Source organism: Perca fluviatilis, chromosome 12 (assembly GCF_010015445.1).
Source record: "Perca fluviatilis chromosome 12, GENO_Pfluv_1.0, whole genome shotgun sequence".
Lineage (NCBI taxonomy): Eukaryota > Metazoa > Chordata > Actinopteri > Perciformes > Percidae > Perca > Perca fluviatilis.
In genome coordinates, this window is record NC_053123.1 from 17,581,242 (window position 1) to 17,601,516 (window position 20,275).

The following is a 20,275-nucleotide window of genomic DNA, read 5'->3' on the forward strand; positions in this document are numbered from 1 at the left end:
TCACTTTACAAATAATCATTTAAACTGACCAGTTCTTTTGGCCGAAACACCTGCATGTGCCCTTCTAAATTCAGCATCACTTAACAGATTTAATTATAATTGTCCCCTCTCTGCTACAGTCAATGTCAGCTGTGTCTTTTAATTCTCTAATCAGTGGTCGGCAGGACCGCTATCACCATCCCCATGCAGCTTCCCACTCAATACAGACATCCCAAAACACACACAGACTGGTTTTGTCAAATGTTTTATTGAGTGTAGACATCTGGGCTACTGTAAAACATGCATTATCTGCAGAAGGGGGAGAAGAGCAGGTGGCATTGTCCCCGCTGTCAGCTGTGTCAGTGCTGGCACCCGTGATGGAGATTAATGAGGTATCTGGAGAGTAATATGCTCCTTCAAATGCTGCTACAATTTGAAGTGGGGGCCGATCCTGATCTTAAATAGCAAAGCTGTCAGAGTTTACAGAACCTGTGCTTTGGATCAGAGGGGGGATTTGATCCTATAGAAAGTGAGTGTGGCAGTGGGTATCAGGCCAAAGAGAAAAAAAGGGGGTAACAAGCACAAGTCAGTTATGTAAACAAACAGATTGTTCTTGTGTCACTTTTTCTTTGGTGCATTTGGTGCGTTAAACTTGAAAAAAATGATGTCTCCATCTTCAACAACGTAGTTTCTTCCCTGTTGTCTGTATTTCCCTGCCGCCTGTAACATAACAAAGAAAAAACAAATTAACAATAGAGCACATTGTGAATAATAATTGGAAATAATAGTTCAGGATTAGTATCCAATCTATTTTATCACCTACAATAACTTTACTCCAATTGCAAATGTCATATTCTCGCCCTTTCGCTCTCTCTCTCTCTCTCTCTCTCTTTTGCTCGCATGCGCATACGCACACACACACACACACACACACACACACACATCCATGTTTTGTTCAAGGGGTGCCTGATTCCCACTAAGTAAATAATCCTCTCTTCTGCCCATTTCAGTTTCATGTGCACACGCACAAAATGTTAATACGTCTTTGATTACAGCACTATCAAACTTCTCAAGGAAACAAAATAAGTTCTAACATTTCTTTTGTATACAGTAAGTGTTTGTTCTCCTTCCCAGCAAACTCAAAAATAATTGACTTGAAGTGCTAATACGGACAGGTTTATGCATTCTGGTTCTGCACAGCGCACAATTAATTAGATAAATCAATGTCCCTTTAAAGGCTCAGGAGACCATTTAATCCAAGCTCAATACCACCAGAAACACTGGATGGAGAGGGAGACAGGAAAAAAAATCAATGGCTATTTGTGATTCCTGAGTATGTATTAAACCAGACACGTCTAACTGGTTCATTTGCACTTGAAAGCAGCCATCTGGAGCAGCAAGCTTGGCTTAAGCAGATATGATTACTAATAATGTGATATCCCCGTACACTGGCCCTATTCAGACAACCTATTCCCACAACTGGCATTAAATAGGACAGACTTTAATGTCACAGTCAGAAACGCTCCATGTTCTTATGAGGCCCAAAAAGGGATTAGTAAGAGAGCATGCAGTAAGGACCTGACACTCAGATCTCAACCTCGGATAACAATGGTGGAACTCCCCAGAGACCCACACGTTTCACCCTCTGTTTGCAGCTTACGATGGGTGTGGACAATACACTGCTGCTGCATTAAATTCTAAATACTTATTAAAAAGGCTTGAATAATAAAGAGATTTAAATGTTTTCATAGTGCTTCCTTTCCACACTGGTCCCTGCACGTCCTGTGTGTCACCATAATTACATTAGTTGAGTCTGTAAATGGGCACATGGAGTTGATGATGCAATAGTGGGACTGTAACATCATGGCTTACAGCTGCTGTCACACAAATGTCGTACATATGTGAGGTTTAAGTCACTTCTGTTTTCATTTAATTAACAGAGGATTACATTTGTTGTCTGTACAGAAATTAAAGTATAAAAATAAGCATCTTTGATATAAAAGGCATCCTACAGCGTTGATTAACGGATTATTAACTCTGTACCTTCAATTGCTAAATTACAGTTTGCCGAAAAGAAACAAAATGAATGCCAAACCTAAAAACAACATTTGTAGTAGAAAGGAGAAGCATTTTGCAAAGTACTTGCTGTAGTTGGCACCCAGTTATTGTCTTTACAAATTCACCATGAAATCAGTTATTACATTTGACAACAACCCACACTACAGTTAAAAGGTGAAAAACAAACAGTGGCCATCGTGAAAATAAGATATGCATGTTACATTTCTGCGCTACCCATCCATGAAACAGGCCTTATTTGAGGAATTTCACACTTTATTTAACTTGCCGCTTTATATCACTGTCACATGCCTACAGTGGATTGGGGATTTGGCAACAGAGAGCTCTAAGCTAACAGCGCACTCTATAGATCTGATAAATGCCTGGTGAGGTGACGAAGTGCTACCTCTGAGCGACTGTGCTAAGCCACGAGCAAGAGCTGCCATCAGCCAGTTAAGACACATTGTGATAAAGATATGCACAGCTGGAGCAGAATGGCAGTGTTTAGAGCCAGAATCAGTTGGCTTGTCAGGAGTGGTGCTGGAGTGTGTGCAGTAATTTCTTCCCCTGAGTAAAGGTGAAGAGCAGTTTTCAGTAGGAGCTGTGTGGTGACTGTCAGCTCCACTGATCACAGGAGACTTCCCCTCATCTCCTCTGGCACCCTGACTGCTCACCTTGACAGCGTTCTCACTGCCTTCCTCTTTAAAATCCTGGAATTTCATTACTTCCGCCATAATGAAGCCCTTCTCAAAGTCGGTGTGGATCTTCCCCGCAGCCTGTGGAGCCTTAGTTCCTTTCTGTCACGAGGAAGGAAAAGAGAGGACAAATGAATTGTTTGGAGAAGATGGATTACAGCATGCGAGCGACATGGTGTTTGATAGGGTGATAGCGTTGTGAGCATCACTCTGAGGTGTTTTCAGTCGGGGTATTCTTGCCTCAGTCCTGATTTCTGGACAGCTTTCCACTCGGCTGTGCCCTGCTAGGGCAGTCTGGACACCGATAAGGACCCAGCACTGCTATCAATGCCTTCTGATTCCCATTCCGTGGTGGTATTGATTTCTGTCCAAGCAATCTTGCCTCATTGTGGGTCGCTGCTCGGCTCTCTGGTCATGACAGCAAGAAGACCCAGTGTTGCAGTGAGAGGCCAGAGTGGTATAGGCCTCACTGCATTAGGCCTTACTATTTTGGCACAGCAGAGTTTGGTCATTGAAATTAATTTCAAACCTTTAATAATGTAAAATTGACACTGAATGATGATTTTATCTCCAAAACATTAATTTAGAGGTGCCCCTAAAGCTATTTCAGATGCCAATTCACAAAACACAAAGTAACAATTTAATAGCTTTATAAATTCTTTGTACCTTGAATACTCTTTAAAACTATATAAGACACACAAATAGTGACTGATAAAATGTGCAATTTATATGCACTGAAATAATGCAGGGCGGAAATGACAAATGACCCAAATAAGTGACGTGGCTGCTGTGTATCATTATGACTCCTGCCTGTCGACCTGCTCTCTCTCTCTCTCTCTCTCTCTCTCTCTCTCTCTCTCTCTCTCTCTCTCTCTCTCTCTCTCTCTCTCTCTCTCTCTCTCTCTCTCTCTCTCTCTCTCTCTCTCTCTCTCTCTCTCTCTCTCTCTCCTCTGCTCTGCAGCTCTGTGCTCAGGAACTGTTGAGCAGTTTTAATTATGTATATAATCAGGTTGGGGTCAACATATTTCATGCCAAAAGAATGATGCGTATTTAATGACTCTAATACATTACCATCTCTTTGCAATCTCATTGACGGAGTGCTTGTGAGTTTAACTACCATTAATCAGCATCAAGGTTTGTCTATCTGGAGAAAAATAGATTAAGGGAGGGATTTTTTTTTTCATACGGAGCATTACAAGAGATCCACATTGTCCTAGTTAAGAGCTATGCAGAGCAGGCTGATAGATAATGGTCACCTCGAGGCTGCCTAATAAAGCATGTTAAAGGACTTAGGAACACGACATTACTGAGTGTAGTTTTTACAATGCAAGATGTATTGGCTTAATATAGTTACTCACTGATGCTTACCTGACTAAATGCCCCTCAAACACAATCAAGGCTGGCTGTAATCAGTTATGTCGACGAGGACAAGCGTGTTTTTGAGGATGCCTTTGAAGTGTTTCACGACTTTTTTTGTAAATAGCGAGGACATCAGTCATGCTGAGACGAGTGTGTGCATAAACCCGGTGATGTCACCTGACTAAAATGTAATGTGTCCTGTGTAAAAAAAGAAAAGAAAAAGGAAGTGAGCTCACCTTCCCCTCTGGCCTGTACAGTCTGAGAAGCCATCATAAAAACATTTACCAAATTGTTTCTGTTAACAAACTTGCGTAGACATGTTTCATAAAATTTGCAATATTACATTTAATATTCATATAATTCAAAAAATAATCAAATTAGTCTATTTGAAGGGGGCTGTTTCTTACATAGAAGTTTCATATTCATGTGAAGTACAGCACTAAAATAATTATCTGATCCAGTCAGTGGCAAAAGAATACGGACAATTTGCTGCACAAAAATAAAAATTGCATTTCTGATCAAAATATGAATATATTTCAGCATGGGGTGTCCTGTTGGCAGGAGATCTGAGGCTAATACTGTATAATTGTGATGTCCTGTGTTCAAATCTGACCAGAAGGGGTTTGTTTCTCTCACTTTCTTAACTTCCTGTTTCTCTTCTTTGTAAACAAAGTAATAAAAACAACACCCTGAAATAATCTTTAAAAAAGAAAACACAGTATGAGTTACTGAGTCTATATTTTGTTACGTTTTGCAACATAACACCAAAATATCAGATGATGAGATGAATTCCTGTATTGTCACTACATATTGACTCTAAACCTGAAACATAAACACAGTTTGGTAATTTGGATCTGTTATTCATATTTTGACCTTCCAACACCAAAAGACTGGAAATGTCCTACGATATAATAGCTGGAAATTAAGTTTAACACATGTCAAAAGGGATTTATAGTGAAACAAAAATATGTTTGCCTTGTGCTTTGTTTTTGTGTCAAATCCCTGGATCTATAGTTGGTGTTCAGACTCAGAGCTCATATTCCAGCTAGTGTTGTCCCACCGTGTTTACCTCAGAGGTGGGGTTCCTTTATACATCAATCTATTTTGCACTTCAGGAAAATGCAATGAAATTGTCTACAGTAAATTGTTTGATTTGGTGGTGATTATCTAGTTAATAATAAAATAAGCTGTAATGATGTTCATCCATCCACCACTAAAATTCATGTATCATTATCTATAGATATTTTTCAACCGGATACTTGTTCTTAAAAGTTCTTTACTTTTAAAGAGAATAACAAGACAATAGGTAGAGAGCTTAAAAAGATCTATTGGCTTTTTAAACATCTTGTAAAAACGGTGTGTTCTGTCGAAGATATATGATGCCCAACACAAAAAGTTTAAAAAAAGTAAAGTTAAAAGGTAATGTAAATTTTAGAGAATTTAACCTACTAACCCACTGCTTTTCTCTCATTGCTGCTTCTAAATAAACGTAATTTGTAGCAGCCTATTCAACAAAGATATTGAACAGACACAACCTGGAGAATTTCCTGATTATTTGCTATTCAAATGTGAAAGCTGAAGTAGCTCACAGTCAGGGAACAAAGCCTTAATGATCTTCTTGGCAACAAGTTCTTTGAATAGATGTCATTGTTGAAAATTGCAATGTTTTTTGAAAATGGTAGTCCAAGTTATGATTATGGGATTGAAAGTTTGATTTCAAATGGATGATTACGTACGATACGTAGGTAGGTAGGATACAACCCAAATCTTTAGTTTTCAAAAAGTTTCTCAAAAAGTGATACCGCACTGTTTTTTAACGCCTACATGAACCTACAATATGTAACTCTGGACCAGTGAAATACCATATTATATCTGCCCTCTATCCCTCTATTTTCTCAAGAAGAAAACAATATTTCTTTACACATTAACAGCATGCAAAGCCAACATCTGTATTGATGTAAATCCTGTGATCCCGTTGCACAAAGCTCTTGGCCGGCCGGGCTCAGTAAACTGAAACACACAGGGAGGAGGAGCCCCCTGCAAGGCCCACAAACAGTCGAATGAAAAGCGACATCAATTTTGGCACAGACAACCTCCGTCACACAGATTAGGCAGGCACAATGCACAGGCTCCTTATCTCCAGCGGCAGGAGGAGGGCAGGCAGATCTGCACAGGATGGAAACATTCTCATGGACGTAATGGGCAAAATCAATTGTTGCCCTCCTCAATCAATGTAGCCCCCACTTTCACTGTTCAGCAGCTCACCAGTAATTGAAGTTATCCTTGGCCTGTAATGACTAGCTAAAGCACAACCATGACAAAGTTGAAAGTGTGTGATATCAGTGAGGGTGCCAGCAGGGTGGAACGTGGGACACTGTGTGTGTTGTGTGTGTTGTGTGTGTTGTGTGTGTGTGTGTGTGTGTGTGTGTGTGTGTGTGTGTGTGTGTGTGTGTGTGTGTGTGTGTGTGTGTGTGTGTGTGTGCAGCAGGCAGCAGGCTCTTACCCGAATGGTCCATGCACGGACCTCATCTGGTCCAGCAGTGAAGAAGTACTCCAGCAGCAGGGCTGCATAGCCTGCCTTGATGATCTTGCTCAGGGCACTGGTGAAAAGAAATTTCAGTTTAAATCGAGGGGTCTGAACTGTTTAAGTATTATTTATTGCCACTGATGCCGAGACAAAGTTCACTTCAGTGGCAAGGCCCCATTCATTTCAATATATGCTCATTAAGTGAATAAGATGGGTCACTTTGTTTCACATAAGACATTCAACTCTCCAATGGTTTCTTTGATTAATTTGAAAGCTTGTAGACTCATTTAGAAATTTTAAGAATTCAACCCAATGCCTCGTTCTGCACCAAGAGAAAAAAAACATCTGCTGTCACAATTTTTCTCTCCATAGAGGTTTTCACACGAGAACAATACACCCAAAATGCCCAAGTTATAATTATACCTACAGATGACAGATGACAGTTAAAAACTTAATTTAGAGGAAAACCCTTTGACTGAGTTGTTCAGTAAGAAGAGGAATCCTTTGCTTTATAATGGTAATTACTCTGCCATTTATTATTCTATCAGCACATGCAATTAAAGGAGTGCATGGAGGACACAGCTGATAATAAAGTGTGGGGAGACTGAATGCTAATTAACCTCTGCGTCTTGTGCTCTGTGCAGTGCTGGTGCCTCTCCTCTTCACTCTTGTCCTGTAGCTGGCTCTCCAGGGCGCTGCTGAAGGGGATGACCATGGCTCCGGGGTCATGACTGTCCACCCACTCCTTGATTTTCACCAGCCTGGTAAAAATCAGCAGCCACAAAACCAGTTGGAGGACTTGATTAACATGAAAGTATTTGTTATCTGCTGGTATATGCATATTCATTAGAGCAGCTGAACAAACGAGTGTTTGCAGGAGACTGCAGTCCAAAGGTGTCATTTCTTTGTCTTTTTTAAAAAAAAGATTTGTGTGGATATTTTAGGCCCTTATTTGTATAGAACAGCTTAGACTTAAAAGGGGAGAGAGAGGGGGAATGACAAAGTGCCGCAGGTCGGAGCCGAACCCGCGGCTGCCGCGTCGAGGAGCGAACCTCCAAATATGGGCGCCCGCTCCACCAGGTGAGCTACCCAGGTGCCCCAAAGGTGTCATTTCTTATAAGGATTTTTACTTTGTTTCCATAAAAGTTTTCAACTAAACCTTTTGACTTTACACGTGCTTATACGATAAGGGCATAGATCCACAAAGATGATTTTGTATGCAGTAAAGAAATGGACTGGAAATGTGAAAAATTAAACAAGATGAATAAGATTAAAAAGACTTCATTACAATACATATGAAGACAATACTTAATTAATTGTAAGAGGACCATGCCTCATGTTTTAGAAGCTGAGCATATCTTTTGTATGAAAAATAATCTGCAAAGTAACTGTAGCTGTAAAATAAATGTATTGGAGTAAAAAGTACAACATTTCCCTCTGAAACCTATGGAGTAGAAATATCAAGTAGAACAAAATGGAAATTCTAGTACTTCAGAATTGTACTTAAGTACTGTAATTGAGTACATGTACTAGTAACTTTCCATCCAGTTCATAACACATACAAAGCTTTTTCTTAATATTTACTATAACAGACAAATAGAGTTTATTCACTCCAGCTAAACATCATAATGCCATGAAGGAGAAGAAAAAACTAACCGCTAAGTGTCTCCTTACTCATAAATGCCTTTGTCATTCTCTTTACCACCTGAGTGTTTTCTTTCTTATTGTCTTCCAGTGCAGCAGGACACCTGACATTGCAGGACAAAGATATCCTCACACTTAATGGTAACTCTCAGTCAGGACAATACAAGGGGGTTAGGGCAATTATGAGATTAGAACCACAAGCTCTAAGGCTGGGATTGGACAGGTCTCAAAAAACAGCATCACACAAATCCATTTTCACACGGCAGCCCTGACAGAGCTCCTAGGCTGGATTGATTCTAAGGGGTCCCTGTCATTATCTGTAATGCTAGTTTCCTGTTTAAAGCCCATAAGAATCAAAGACTGGGAGGGACCGACCACCTCAATACCACATCTATTCCAATAACAATGTCACTGCTTTATCACCTACATCACCATATCACTGCTCCAATGATTATCAATATACAATATATGACAGAGAGAGCCCACTTTTTGCTTTGATTGGATGTTTTCCCAACAAGCTAGAATAACACTACAGGTTAAATTCGAAATGCCTCATATGCTACTTTGTCTGTTCAGATGCACATCTATTAAGAGCAGTAACCTAATATTTCCATGTGGAGCTGACGTCTGCCACCGCAATAAGGTAGTCTCACCAATAAAAGACAGAAAAATAAAACACATTTAGTCAAAGCCAAAAAAGCTGAAAAAGGAGATGGCGGGCACTCCAATAGGGGAAAGAAATCCAATCTGAGATAATAACAGCTGTAGTTTGTCACTTTTAGCAGCACAGCTGTCTATTTGGTGGCACGTTATTTGCATTCCTCAGGTATTGTGTACTCTACAGGCGGCTGAATAATGATTCACAAATCACTCTCTCCACACCAGTCAAGGGCTGTGATCCTTTGAATAGACCATTGTACCTGAGACTGTAATTGGTGAAGACTTGACAGAGCTGAGCCAAGCCAGCCAAGTAACAAAAAGGCTCTTGGTAGAAGGCTGAGGGGTGATTTTAATAATGCGAAGGCGAGACAGAGAACGTGAGCTGCAAATGAGCATGGGGGTCTCTGGGTCCTTGCACTGAGTGACACAGGACCAGACAAACACCTTGCCACAAGAACATGAAACTCCCCCTTCCCTCAATTCCAGAAACAAAGCACTGTCAATTAAGAGCTTTGATGCTCTGTCAACATGGCTCCCAAAACCGATTCTGTCAACTTCACCGATGCCACTTTGCAATTTGTATTTATGTCCTTTCCAATTATTTGTGTGAAATTGTATGTGAATGTGTAAATTGGGAAAATGTTTATGTAAAACATACTGCAGATGTTTTTTTTATTATCTTTCAGGCATTCAAGAAATTCTAAATCATAAAGGTCTTCATGTAAATCTGTATTTGAGAGAAAATCAAAGTGTTGACAAGAATCATTTCTATACATCAAGGACTGTTAACAGTTAAATCCGCACAATGGCATAGTATCAGTATCTCCTCTCTTGAAAATTGACTTTTTAATGCAGCATCCTCATCTTTGAAAATTGGAAATACTCACTATATACTGGATTTGTGAACTTCCATAATATAAATAATAAATGTGTTCATGTAAAACATTTAGAAGGGTTTTACAAGTCTAAGCTACAAAAAGAAAAAGAAATCCAGTGAGCGAGATTGTGTATGTGTGTGTCTTGTCAGTCTCCCATTATGTCCCAGCACTGAGTGCCATCTCTCATTGCTCGCTAATAGAAAGATTCAGCACTTTCTGGTCTTGATATCCCTCTCTGAACAAATGATGCCTGAAATTTTTATTCTTTTTATAATGGAATTCCAATGGCCTTTGCTGCAAACCAAGTGGAAATTTTTGCATATCAAGTGGGAAAAATTAAATGTTAACCACGTTTTAATGTGATTAAGGGTGACAGGGACATTATTTCTGCTAATCATTCACCAGCTTGAAGGCTCAAACAAAGCTAAGGAACAAGCCATGTTTGTGCTCTTCCTGCTGCTCTTGATTCAAGGAGAAAAATTGTTCTCTAATCAAACTTTTGCAAATCTAAAACATTTTTTGTTTGTTTATGTTAACTGATAAAAAACAAGGCACTATAAAGCATTATCTGTTTATCTTACATCTAGAGAAATATGCCATATTTGTTGTAAGCTTCAGATTTGATGCCTGTTGAATTTACAATACATCCAATTTAAAGCACAATGTAAAATGAGGGTAAAAAAACAAAAACAATTGGAGCTTCCACAACAGGCTGGCTCTGAATGGAGATGTCCCGCAGGGGGCCACCCTCTGGGGCTAGTCTATTTGTCTTTTTGTGTGGGAATCCTAAGGGGGGAATAATTCCTGTGTTTCTCCATGCCTGGGGCTTCCCTGGGCTTTGTCAGAGCTTTGATCTGCTTAAAAGGCTCAGGAGGGGAAAACAATGGGAGTTTCTAAAGTACAGGGGCAGCTACCTGAGACAATGACCTGGGCCTGCGTCTGACATACATTCATACAGGCTGGCTTTATTAGCAGTGCTTAGCCAGGTAAGCCTGTAAAAGGTGGGCCATCACCTCCAGTTTGAGTGCTCCTTTCAAATGCAATTGCATGCTGACAGAACTAGAGAACAATCCACTACCTGCATCCACCACAGCTTCATCACTGACACACCCAACCTGGTGAGTGATGAAGGGATCAGCGACAGGCATGTGGGCAGGCAGGTTTAGATAATTTAAGAACACTGGTCAGGTGTGCCCAGTTACCGCAATGGCACCTCAACTCCACACAGGACCAAGGCAAAGGGCGCTGGGGCCGCCCCAACCAGCCATATGTGTTACTGAGGCGTTTCAAAATCTTGGCAGCTGCTGGCTTGTATGCCAGGGACAGATTCATCAAGTCATAAAGCTAGGGTCCCTTCTGTTTTGCTGGTCCCCAGTTGCAGGGACGAGCATCCTAGAGGGTTAGGATGCTGCGGAACACAGCGCATACAAACCCCCTCCTTTTTCCTTCTTCTGTGAAGGGAGACAGATATGAGAGGTATGAGCTCATGGTGGCTTTTGAGGCTTGGAAGTTGGGGGCTCTGTGGGAAGCTTTTCATCCTCCCAGCGGTGAGCTCCTGAGCAACAAGAGTGCAGACGCTCTCTGCTCCCTATGGCCATGGCTGGATTGAAAGGCATTACACATCAGTCTCTGAGAAGGAAGGAGATCTCTCTCTCTCTCTCTCTCACACACACACACACACACACACACACACACACACACACACACACACACACACACACACACACACACACACACACACACACACACACACACACACACACACACACACACACACACACACACACACACACACACACACATACACACACACACACACACAAAATCTCCAATATTGTGAACTTCTTTCAGCCTTCAAAGCAATCACACAGGCTGGAGGAAACAGAACCCAGCGCAGGCACAATGGGAGCAGCTTAATTAAGAGCATCATCTCACATCATATCTTAAACAAACCTCGAGGCTGTGCTGGTAACAAGCTTTTTTGAACAACTTTTTCTTTGATAACTACACCCATTAAATTTTTTAAAGACAAGACTTGTGACTTTAAATGTTTGCACATGATAGATAAAACCCTAAAAACCCATCTCCCCCAGTTTACGATGGTTGTTGAGAACATATTACCAAAGCTATGGCCTTGTTTAAGGGTATTTGTGAGAGGGGGGTGACAAAAAGGCAAACATTTGAAATTCAAACAGTAACCTTAAAGGAGTACATTCAAAATCACCCAAAATAATTCTCTATATGGGGTATCCATGCTGTCATTCACAGCAGTTGACTGGGCGAGAGAAAATAAGGGGGCTGGGGTAGAGTGGGGGGAGTCATCAAGATGTGACAATCGTGACAAGAGCAGGCAAAGTGTAGCGCCGAAGAACACCACACGGATTTCTCCATCTCTTTTTTTCTCCCAGGATGACAGCTTAATGTCTACCACATGCAATATTTATTCTCATCGTGTGTCAGACTGTCTAGCTGTCCTAGGGAGTACAAAGAATGCCACTTATTAGAATAAAAGCAGAAGGAAGGTAATCAAGGACATATGTAACATCAGCCAATCATGTCCCCTTCCAATCCCACATATTTTTTTCCTCCCCCATTCATAACAGTTCAACAATAATCCTGATAATAAGCATTTAGGAGCTGTATGTGGCAACACTAAATTCATTTATTTGTCTCATTAGAGCTGCCGAGACCGCAGGCAACTCACTGTGGGATGTGTGTTCAGGCTTAACCTTATCACAATGATAATAAAAAGCACAGCTCAACAAAGCCAAAGCTATCAAAATGTATCATTAGACAGACTTGAAACTCACAGACATTTCTTTTTATGTCTGCAATGCCAAACATTGGCTTTGCAGGAAAACAATTCCCAGGGCGCCTTCAGAAGAAAGCGAGCATGTTGTACTGCTACAGAGGTGTCTATATACAGTACATGAACTGCAGGAGATTCACTCAGCATTAGCGTACTTGGCTTAGGCATGATAAATGAGGGGAAAGTGACAATCTGTATTGAATTTTGGAGAGCAAACTGATTTCTTGCAGGGTCATTAAAAGAACAAACAAGAACAGTAAATGTCTCTTTTAGTCTCAAGTTTAGGGTCTGTCTCATTAGCTACAACAACAGCGCTGTGTCTTCGTCACCAGGACACAACAAAGACAACGGGGTGACAAGTCAACAGTGTCCTTTCATTACCTGGACTAGGGACAGTCAATAACCAGGCAAACTGGACCAACAGGACCTTATTAGCACCATCTGTTATAGTTTTACTATATAGCCTCTCCTGTTGTTTTCTCCCATTGAAAGATACCTAAAGGCATCCATTAGGACTGACTGTGGGTAATAGGGTACACATCTTACCATGGGTACCAAGTGTTTTTCAGGATCCCACACGATAAATGGATTGTGCACAAAAATAAAAAAGGAGCAAGTGATTGTTTATCTCCCTCACGGCTTTGAAAAAGGAACTCCAACTCCCCAGATAGTAGTTCCTAAAAACTTGTATGGAGTCAGTGGTTTTGCACTCAATAACGTTTCAGTTGTGTTTATGGGAATTATGGTTTGGAGTAGCTGAAGTCGACTGCAGAGACAGCTTTCATGGAGTGGCTTCCAGTGAATCATAATAGTCTCCCCCCATCTCAGTTTTTCTTCGGTCTCTGAATCTTGACGGGTACTCAAAAATGGCTGGCTGTTGATGGGAAAATGATCACACAAAAAAGAAAATACATGTTTAAGTTATTACTTGGCTTCTTCAAAACCAAAAAAATGCATATAACAAAACACAAGGCAACACTAAAGCTGAGCAGATGAAGGATTTACATGATCTGTTTGGAGAAGGCTTGAGGGGGAAATAGGTACTGTATGAGCTCTCAAGACAACTGACATGTTGTCAGGGCTTCCTTTACTTTAATTGTCAAAGCTCCTCCTACAGCGTGGCCGGGTTGATTCAGTGGGTAGAGTAGGCGCACATAAACATAGAGGTTTATGCCTCAACGCAGAGGTCCAGGGTTCGAATCTGACCTGTAACGATTTCCTGCATGTCTTCCCTTTCTCTCTCCCCTTTCTCACCTAGCTTTCCCATCCATTAAAGGTGGAAAAGCCGCAAAAAATAATCTTTATAAAAAAAAAAAGCTCCTCCTACAGGCCAACTAGAGTATCAGACTCAGCAAAGATATTTTCTTCTCCTTTTTAACTGTGGGTGGTTTTCTTTTATTATAGCACCAAAGATGTCAGCTCGTGTTTTCACTGCATTAGTCACTGCAGTGAGACTTCACCAGAGGTTTAGGATTACGCTGATGTTATTCCATATTTTTCTTATTGTTAAAAATCCCTATGAAAATGGGTCACAAATATATAGTTTGATTCCTTTAAATGTATTTGGGGTGTGGGGGGGGGGGTGTGTTTTTTAAAAAAAAAAAAAAAAAAAAAAAAAGAAAGTGTTTTTTTTTTTTTTTTTTTTAAAGGTATTGAAAAATTTATTTTTTTTTGTTTTTTTTTTTTAAGATGGAATTTGGGGGGGGGGACAAAAAAAAAAAGTGTTTTTTTTTTTTTTTTTTAAAAAAACCCCCCGCCCCCCCGCTCAGCCGTGTGGGCTCATCAAAGTGTTTTTAATAGTGGAGCTCTATGGCACAGAGGAATAAGATGCAGCAGGCTTTGGCTACACAGGCAGTACTTTATAATAGGATCAATTCATTGTTGGTTTTAAAGGAGGGAAGGGATGAAAATGAATAAATACCATCACACAGCAATCAGAATATGCAAAACAAAAGAAAACAAGGCAGCTCCGCGTAAGAATATGCATGAAAAAATTCATATTTTTTAGAAATGGAGCACTAAAGACAAAATGTTGGGTTAGGGTCTTTTCGTGAGATTTCTTGACAATAAGTGAAAATACAGAATATCACCAACTGTATCTTCTAACTTATGAGTAAAGTAGACAGGGCTTGAGACAGGGCCTTGCTTAACAACACCTTAACATGAACCAAGCCGTTTTCCAGAGATCAAACCGGACAAGGACTTGTTGATCACAAGTCTCCTGAAGTGGCGAGACACACTGATTGTTGTCCAGACACAAGCTGTCTTTTTAACATCATAGTCAGAAATGGCTGATGAGAGTACACGCATGGCATGTGATTTTCTGAATTACACCATGTCAGACAAATATGTGGGGAATTAATTATGAAAGATCAATCTATGCCTTTGTGGCAGGAAAGAAAAAGATGATTAAAAAGGCTGACTGGAAGAGCAGCTGTCGCATGTAACTATTTCAGTTGTGGTTTCCCAAACATAAAGACAGAGGTACCTAATGTAACACACACGCAAATAATGTTCACAGAGATGAAGTATTCAATATGTAAAAAGGAGTGTAATAATAAGACTCAAAGAACATCTATACAGACTAAAGAAAGAAACAGACACACAGTTACACACACACAGACACACACACACACACACTTAATAAAAGCTCCAAGCAATGGTACCCTGCAGTTCTTACACTCACCAGGAGAACCCACACGGCAGAGGCACTCACAGACAGGTCACGCTGGCTGGTTTCTTTAAAGGTCAACTCATCTACTTAAGAGGCACCAATTTACTTTAATGCACATTGTCAAAAAGAATAAGAAAAAAAAAAATAGAAAAATAAATGACAAGAAAGAAACGCATCACAGCATATCTGGATTATTCTCAACTGTGCTTTTTTACCATTCCAAAATGTGACTGCTCTTAGTTCTCTGAGGAGGATTGAATAAATATCTGATATCAAACATATTAAAAGAAATAAAGACTGATAAAGATGACGAGACCACAAGCTTGTAAAATAAACAATAACTTCACTGACAACTGAAAACACACTAACACTGGGCAGGCTGCAGCCACCACATCATCAACAGTGCTCTAATGACTCTCGAACACACAAACTATGTGGCACAGAGAAAAAGTCTTCCAGGCAGCTCACTGACGCCGAGGAAAGAGGAGAAAGCCTCTTGATAGACTCTTGTAGATGCCATTCCCTATCACGCAATGCCTCTCAGTCATAAACGCATGACAAATGCGGCCTTAATCATTTTTTACGAGCGGGGATGTGCAGGGGGCAGTGCATGGTTATAGGGGAGAGGGGAGCGGTGAGCAGCAGGCGGCCCCCTCTGCACAGAGGAGAGGGTTGTGTGGTAAAGTCTCCTCTGGAACATCACTCGGCCAGCAAACCTTTGATCTCCACACCGCAATTACGCCAGCATCCAAATGAGCATGGAGTCGCCTCTGAAACAGACTTCAAACATGCACATGTACGCATTCTCATACACATACACATAGACTGTATAGGATTGGAGCCATGTGCTCCTCTCAACAGTAAATGATGTACTGTCTCCAGCAGAGAACCTGGGGATGAAAGGAGGCCTTGCTCCTCGTCTGATCCCTCCATTAATGATGCCTTGCTAAAGCTAATACCGTGTATTCTTGTCTAAACAAGGGCAGCTTGGTATGTGGTTCCCACACTCCAAACAGGATGATCTTGGTTAACAATGGACTGTTTATAGAGGTTCAAAAAGTTTCATAAAACTGCTGTATTCTACAATGTGAGACAAAAAGCAAAGCATTACTGCAATAATAAATTGTGTGTACCTGCAATTAAGCGTCTGTAATAATGAAATCAATTAACTTACATACATTCAACCCATAAAATAATGTTCGGTGGAGCATGCTGCTAAAATTATTAACATTAACATAAAGCCTGATTGGCAGCATGCACTGAACAAAACACTGACAATATAAAAGAGTACTTGAAAAAAACCTGTGAAATGGCCTGAATGGATGTCCTGAGAGACACGGATGAGATTGGCTTGTTTGCCTCATTTGAGGATTCGCCCTCTTTTTCTCCACACATTAAAGCTGAGATTGCAGTTTGTCTTGCTGTTTGCTTTGAATAGTCCTTAACCGTATCATCATCTCAACTGTGCTGGTGGAAAAACACGGGAGCATGGCGACAGCCAAATGGCAGTCTGGCGTCTCTGCTGCAGACTAGCTGCCATTAGGGCTGAGAGCAGCATTTATTGTACAATTAGAGCCAGCTAGATCTACCTGTAATCATCTCCATACAGGTGTGAGCCCCTCTCTGGACAAGGGAAGTGACTCATCACTTGTCAAACATCAACACTTTGATGTCAGCATTGTTCATCGTGGCGCCCTCAGGACACCTGAGCACTACTGTTTGGCTGTTTAAAATGCTGAAGATTTATTGCGTTTGACATAGTTAAAAAAAGGCACACACACGCAACATGAAAAAAAAAACCTCTTCCTACTGATGACAGATGTTCCACATGCTATGAATCATTTGATTTATGAGTTCTCTTCCCCCTCCTTCTGTCTGACACTCATACTTTCATGTCAGGAACATTTTAACAAACAGTCATAGGTAAACAACTTCACTTGTAATACAACGCTGCCAAGCAAAGCACTAAAAACTAATTTTGTACAAACTGACACCATAAGCCTAGAGGGCAATTGAAAAAGTGCCATAGCAATCCACAAGTTAGTGTTATTGACAAAATGGCTGTGGTGTGGAAAAGTAGCCCTTTCAGATATAATGGCTGTCTAACAGCAACCTTCTAGATCTGCTCTCACTGTGGCCACATTGTGACAACATTACTATACAAGTGTATAGAAGTATTATTTAGTGCATTTAAGGTCATCCTCAGTAAATTCACATTATAAATAATCTTGCACCTCCAAAGTAAAAAGTGCATGTGCCATTTTTCTTCAGTTGTTGTATGGGAATTTTATGGCTGTAAAGTGACGCTGGTAAAACTACTTGAGCAACAACATGTGCAGACATAACCAAATGTTTGGCGCAAAACATTTTTACATAGTATAATATTCAAACAGTGTTATTCTTATGATTTATTGGCTCTCTCCAGATGATATTAATTCCTTGTTTGGCTTTGAATGATTGTTTTTAGTCCTTTAAAGCCTTACATGTGGTATGACAAATTGTGATGGAAAATGGGGACTATGTATGTCCTTGTATGTGCTTAATGAAGTGCAGAGTCTGGTTGGGGTTTGCAGAGCTGGATGTTGTATTAGAGCTTACTTAGTGCCACCTCCAGGCAGATCCTCTCGCAAAGATACGAGCGTTTCTGTCAGCAGGAGACCACAGTCAGTGCATCAGCGAGGCCAACTCACACACATTTCTCACACCCTAGCACACGCATACGCAGACGCATGCACACACACGTTTTATAGCTGAAATGCAGATTCAATCAAAGTTAGTAGAAATCAATGTAACTCTGTACATAAGTAGAAGGAAAGCTCTTTGGTGATGATTAATAAGTGCAATGAGTCGGCTCCCGCCTTTGTTCAAAGCACTTACCATTTGTTCTTTTTCCTGATGTAGTCTTTCTCAGAGAGGTTAACGAGGTATATCATTGGTTTGGATGTCAAAAACAAGTATTTGTTCAACACTTCGATCTGTGACAAAGACAGAAAGGGCAAGTACTGAGAATCCAAACTTTCCAAAGTAGCCTTTGAAAACAGCACAGACAGAGTGAAGCCAAATCAAATTAGGGTCTGGTGTATAGGCGCTGTGGGGAGTGACTATAAAGCCTCTAAATTAAGATCAGCACGGCCAGATGTCATTAGCTTGTACAAAAGTAATGTCAAAATACAACCAACAAAAGACTGCATGATATTAACTTGTGATTTGCACAAATGGAAAATGGAAAAAAAGAGGAGGAGGAAACAGCAGTTGTACTTTTAGGTCAAATGAAAAAATTACCGAGATAAATCACATTAATAAATTTGACTGTAACATCAAAGGCTTACCTCCTTGTCGTTCCAATCGTGATAGTAGCGGACGTGTTTCTTTTTATCCATTACCCAGCTCTTGATTTTGCACATAACGTCCTGTTTGGGGTTTAAAGAGAATGAACAAGAAGCCATTAAAGGAGATGAAAAAGAATATAAACCCAGCAGGGTATGGGGTAATTATTTCCTAAATGCATGGCATCCTGATGCCAAAATGAACAATGGCTGTTCTCGCATTCAAGCAGGAGTGGCCTGGCTTTGACAGGGATGGCATGCACAGGGCCCCCTTCCCTCCTTTAAATCATGACAAAATGCCTTCTGGGGTGTCTCGCTTAAAGTCGCAGTTTTGAACATCAATATTCCATCGGGACTGTTTAATGAAAAGAAAAGAGAGAGGAGACTGAATTGGCAATAGCTGGAAACTAATTGGAACTTGGTTAGTTAGGTGTAAATTATTGGTCCTTCCTCAGGCACTTTGCAGAATGTAGTTATATACTGAATAAGCACTAGTGCTAATCATTCACTGTTTCTTCTGGAGAAAATATTGAGCATTTCCAGCTATGTATGCCACATTCATTGCTGAGGTACTTGTGGGTTGAGACCACAGGCAAGACTGGGTCTTGACAGGATCTGGAAGCGGAAAAGGGTGGGAAAATGGGAGGGAGGTAGTTATAAAATTTGTAGTAAAGAAATTGAGCCTATTATTGTTGATCCAGCCCCAAAGAAATTAGCGGAACACATTCTTTTTGTTCCTGTCAACTTGACCTCCCCCTTCGTATAAAAACTCCCCCACCCCCTGCAACACTCCCCTACCTCCTTTTCCCTCCCCAAACCCTTGCAGCACTTCACAATCACACTCCCTTTTGAAAGAACTGAGGAAAAAAATCCTGCCAGAGCCTCAATTACACAATGGCAGAAAAAGCTCCACACACTGACCCCCAGCCAGCTGCATTCACTCTCTGCACATCTCTCTCCACAGGAATTCTAAAGGCCTTTTAGTCAGGCAGCCAGAGTGCAGCCAGCGGGATAGAGCGCAGGAAGAGCTGCATACACTCCGCCCGCGCCGTCCCAAGTCTTCACAGAGAGATTAATCATCTGTGAAATGGAAACAGCAAACGGCCAGTGACACAGGCTGAACCCGCTCCAGGTTTCCCTCATCAGCTCGCAGCCGCCGTGCAGCGCTCCTCTAACAGGCAGGTGTTAATAAAAGGCATATAGGTCCCACAGGGGTCAAACACATATGTCTGCCACCATGAAGCGCTGCTGGTGGGCCGGCTTCTTATTATTGTTTTGCAAGGATAGGGATTTTGAGGATTCACACGGACAAAAGCAATGAAACATTGTTCTTGTAAACACAGCACCGGAAAAATTGATTTAAATCTTTATAACAACGCATACATATGAGCCCTGTGCTGCAGCATGCACATAAATTTAGCTGAAACTCTCAATAGAATATTCAGTGAGGTTTTCACCCTGACTGAATTTTAACCCTAATATACTATTTTATAATAAATTCAAAATTTCTGATTTGGTTGTTTATTTTCTTACAAAATCACATTTTCTTAATATCCTTAACTGTGAGCTGCAGCAGTATGAAAACTCAAACCAATAAAACCTTCACAGTTTTTTTTTTCCATACATCCCCCACCTGTCTGATAGAACAGCAATCCTTTCGCTAATAGAT

At 40.7% G+C, this 20,275-nt stretch overlaps 1 protein-coding gene across 2 annotated transcripts in view; it reads right to left on the reverse strand.

Annotated features, from left to right (window-relative positions):
- Positions 1-228: 228 nt before the first annotated feature.
- Positions 229-20,275, reverse strand: part of LOC120569548 (obg-like ATPase 1) — a 48,050-nt gene continuing 28,003 nt past the window's right edge. For both annotated transcript variants that reach the window (XM_039817412.1, XM_039817413.1), the window contains 6 exons: positions 18,610-18,690; positions 18,158-18,255; positions 7,236-7,376; positions 6,592-6,688; positions 2,709-2,831; positions 229-699 (listed from right to left, as the gene is read on the reverse strand). In XM_039817412.1, the coding sequence (XP_039673346.1) occupies positions 598-699; positions 2,709-2,831; positions 6,592-6,688; positions 7,236-7,376; positions 18,158-18,255; positions 18,610-18,690 (642 nt within the window). In that variant the 3' untranslated portion in view covers positions 229-597. The remainder of the gene's footprint in view (positions 700-2,708; positions 2,832-6,591; positions 6,689-7,235; positions 7,377-18,157; positions 18,256-18,609; positions 18,691-20,275) is intronic.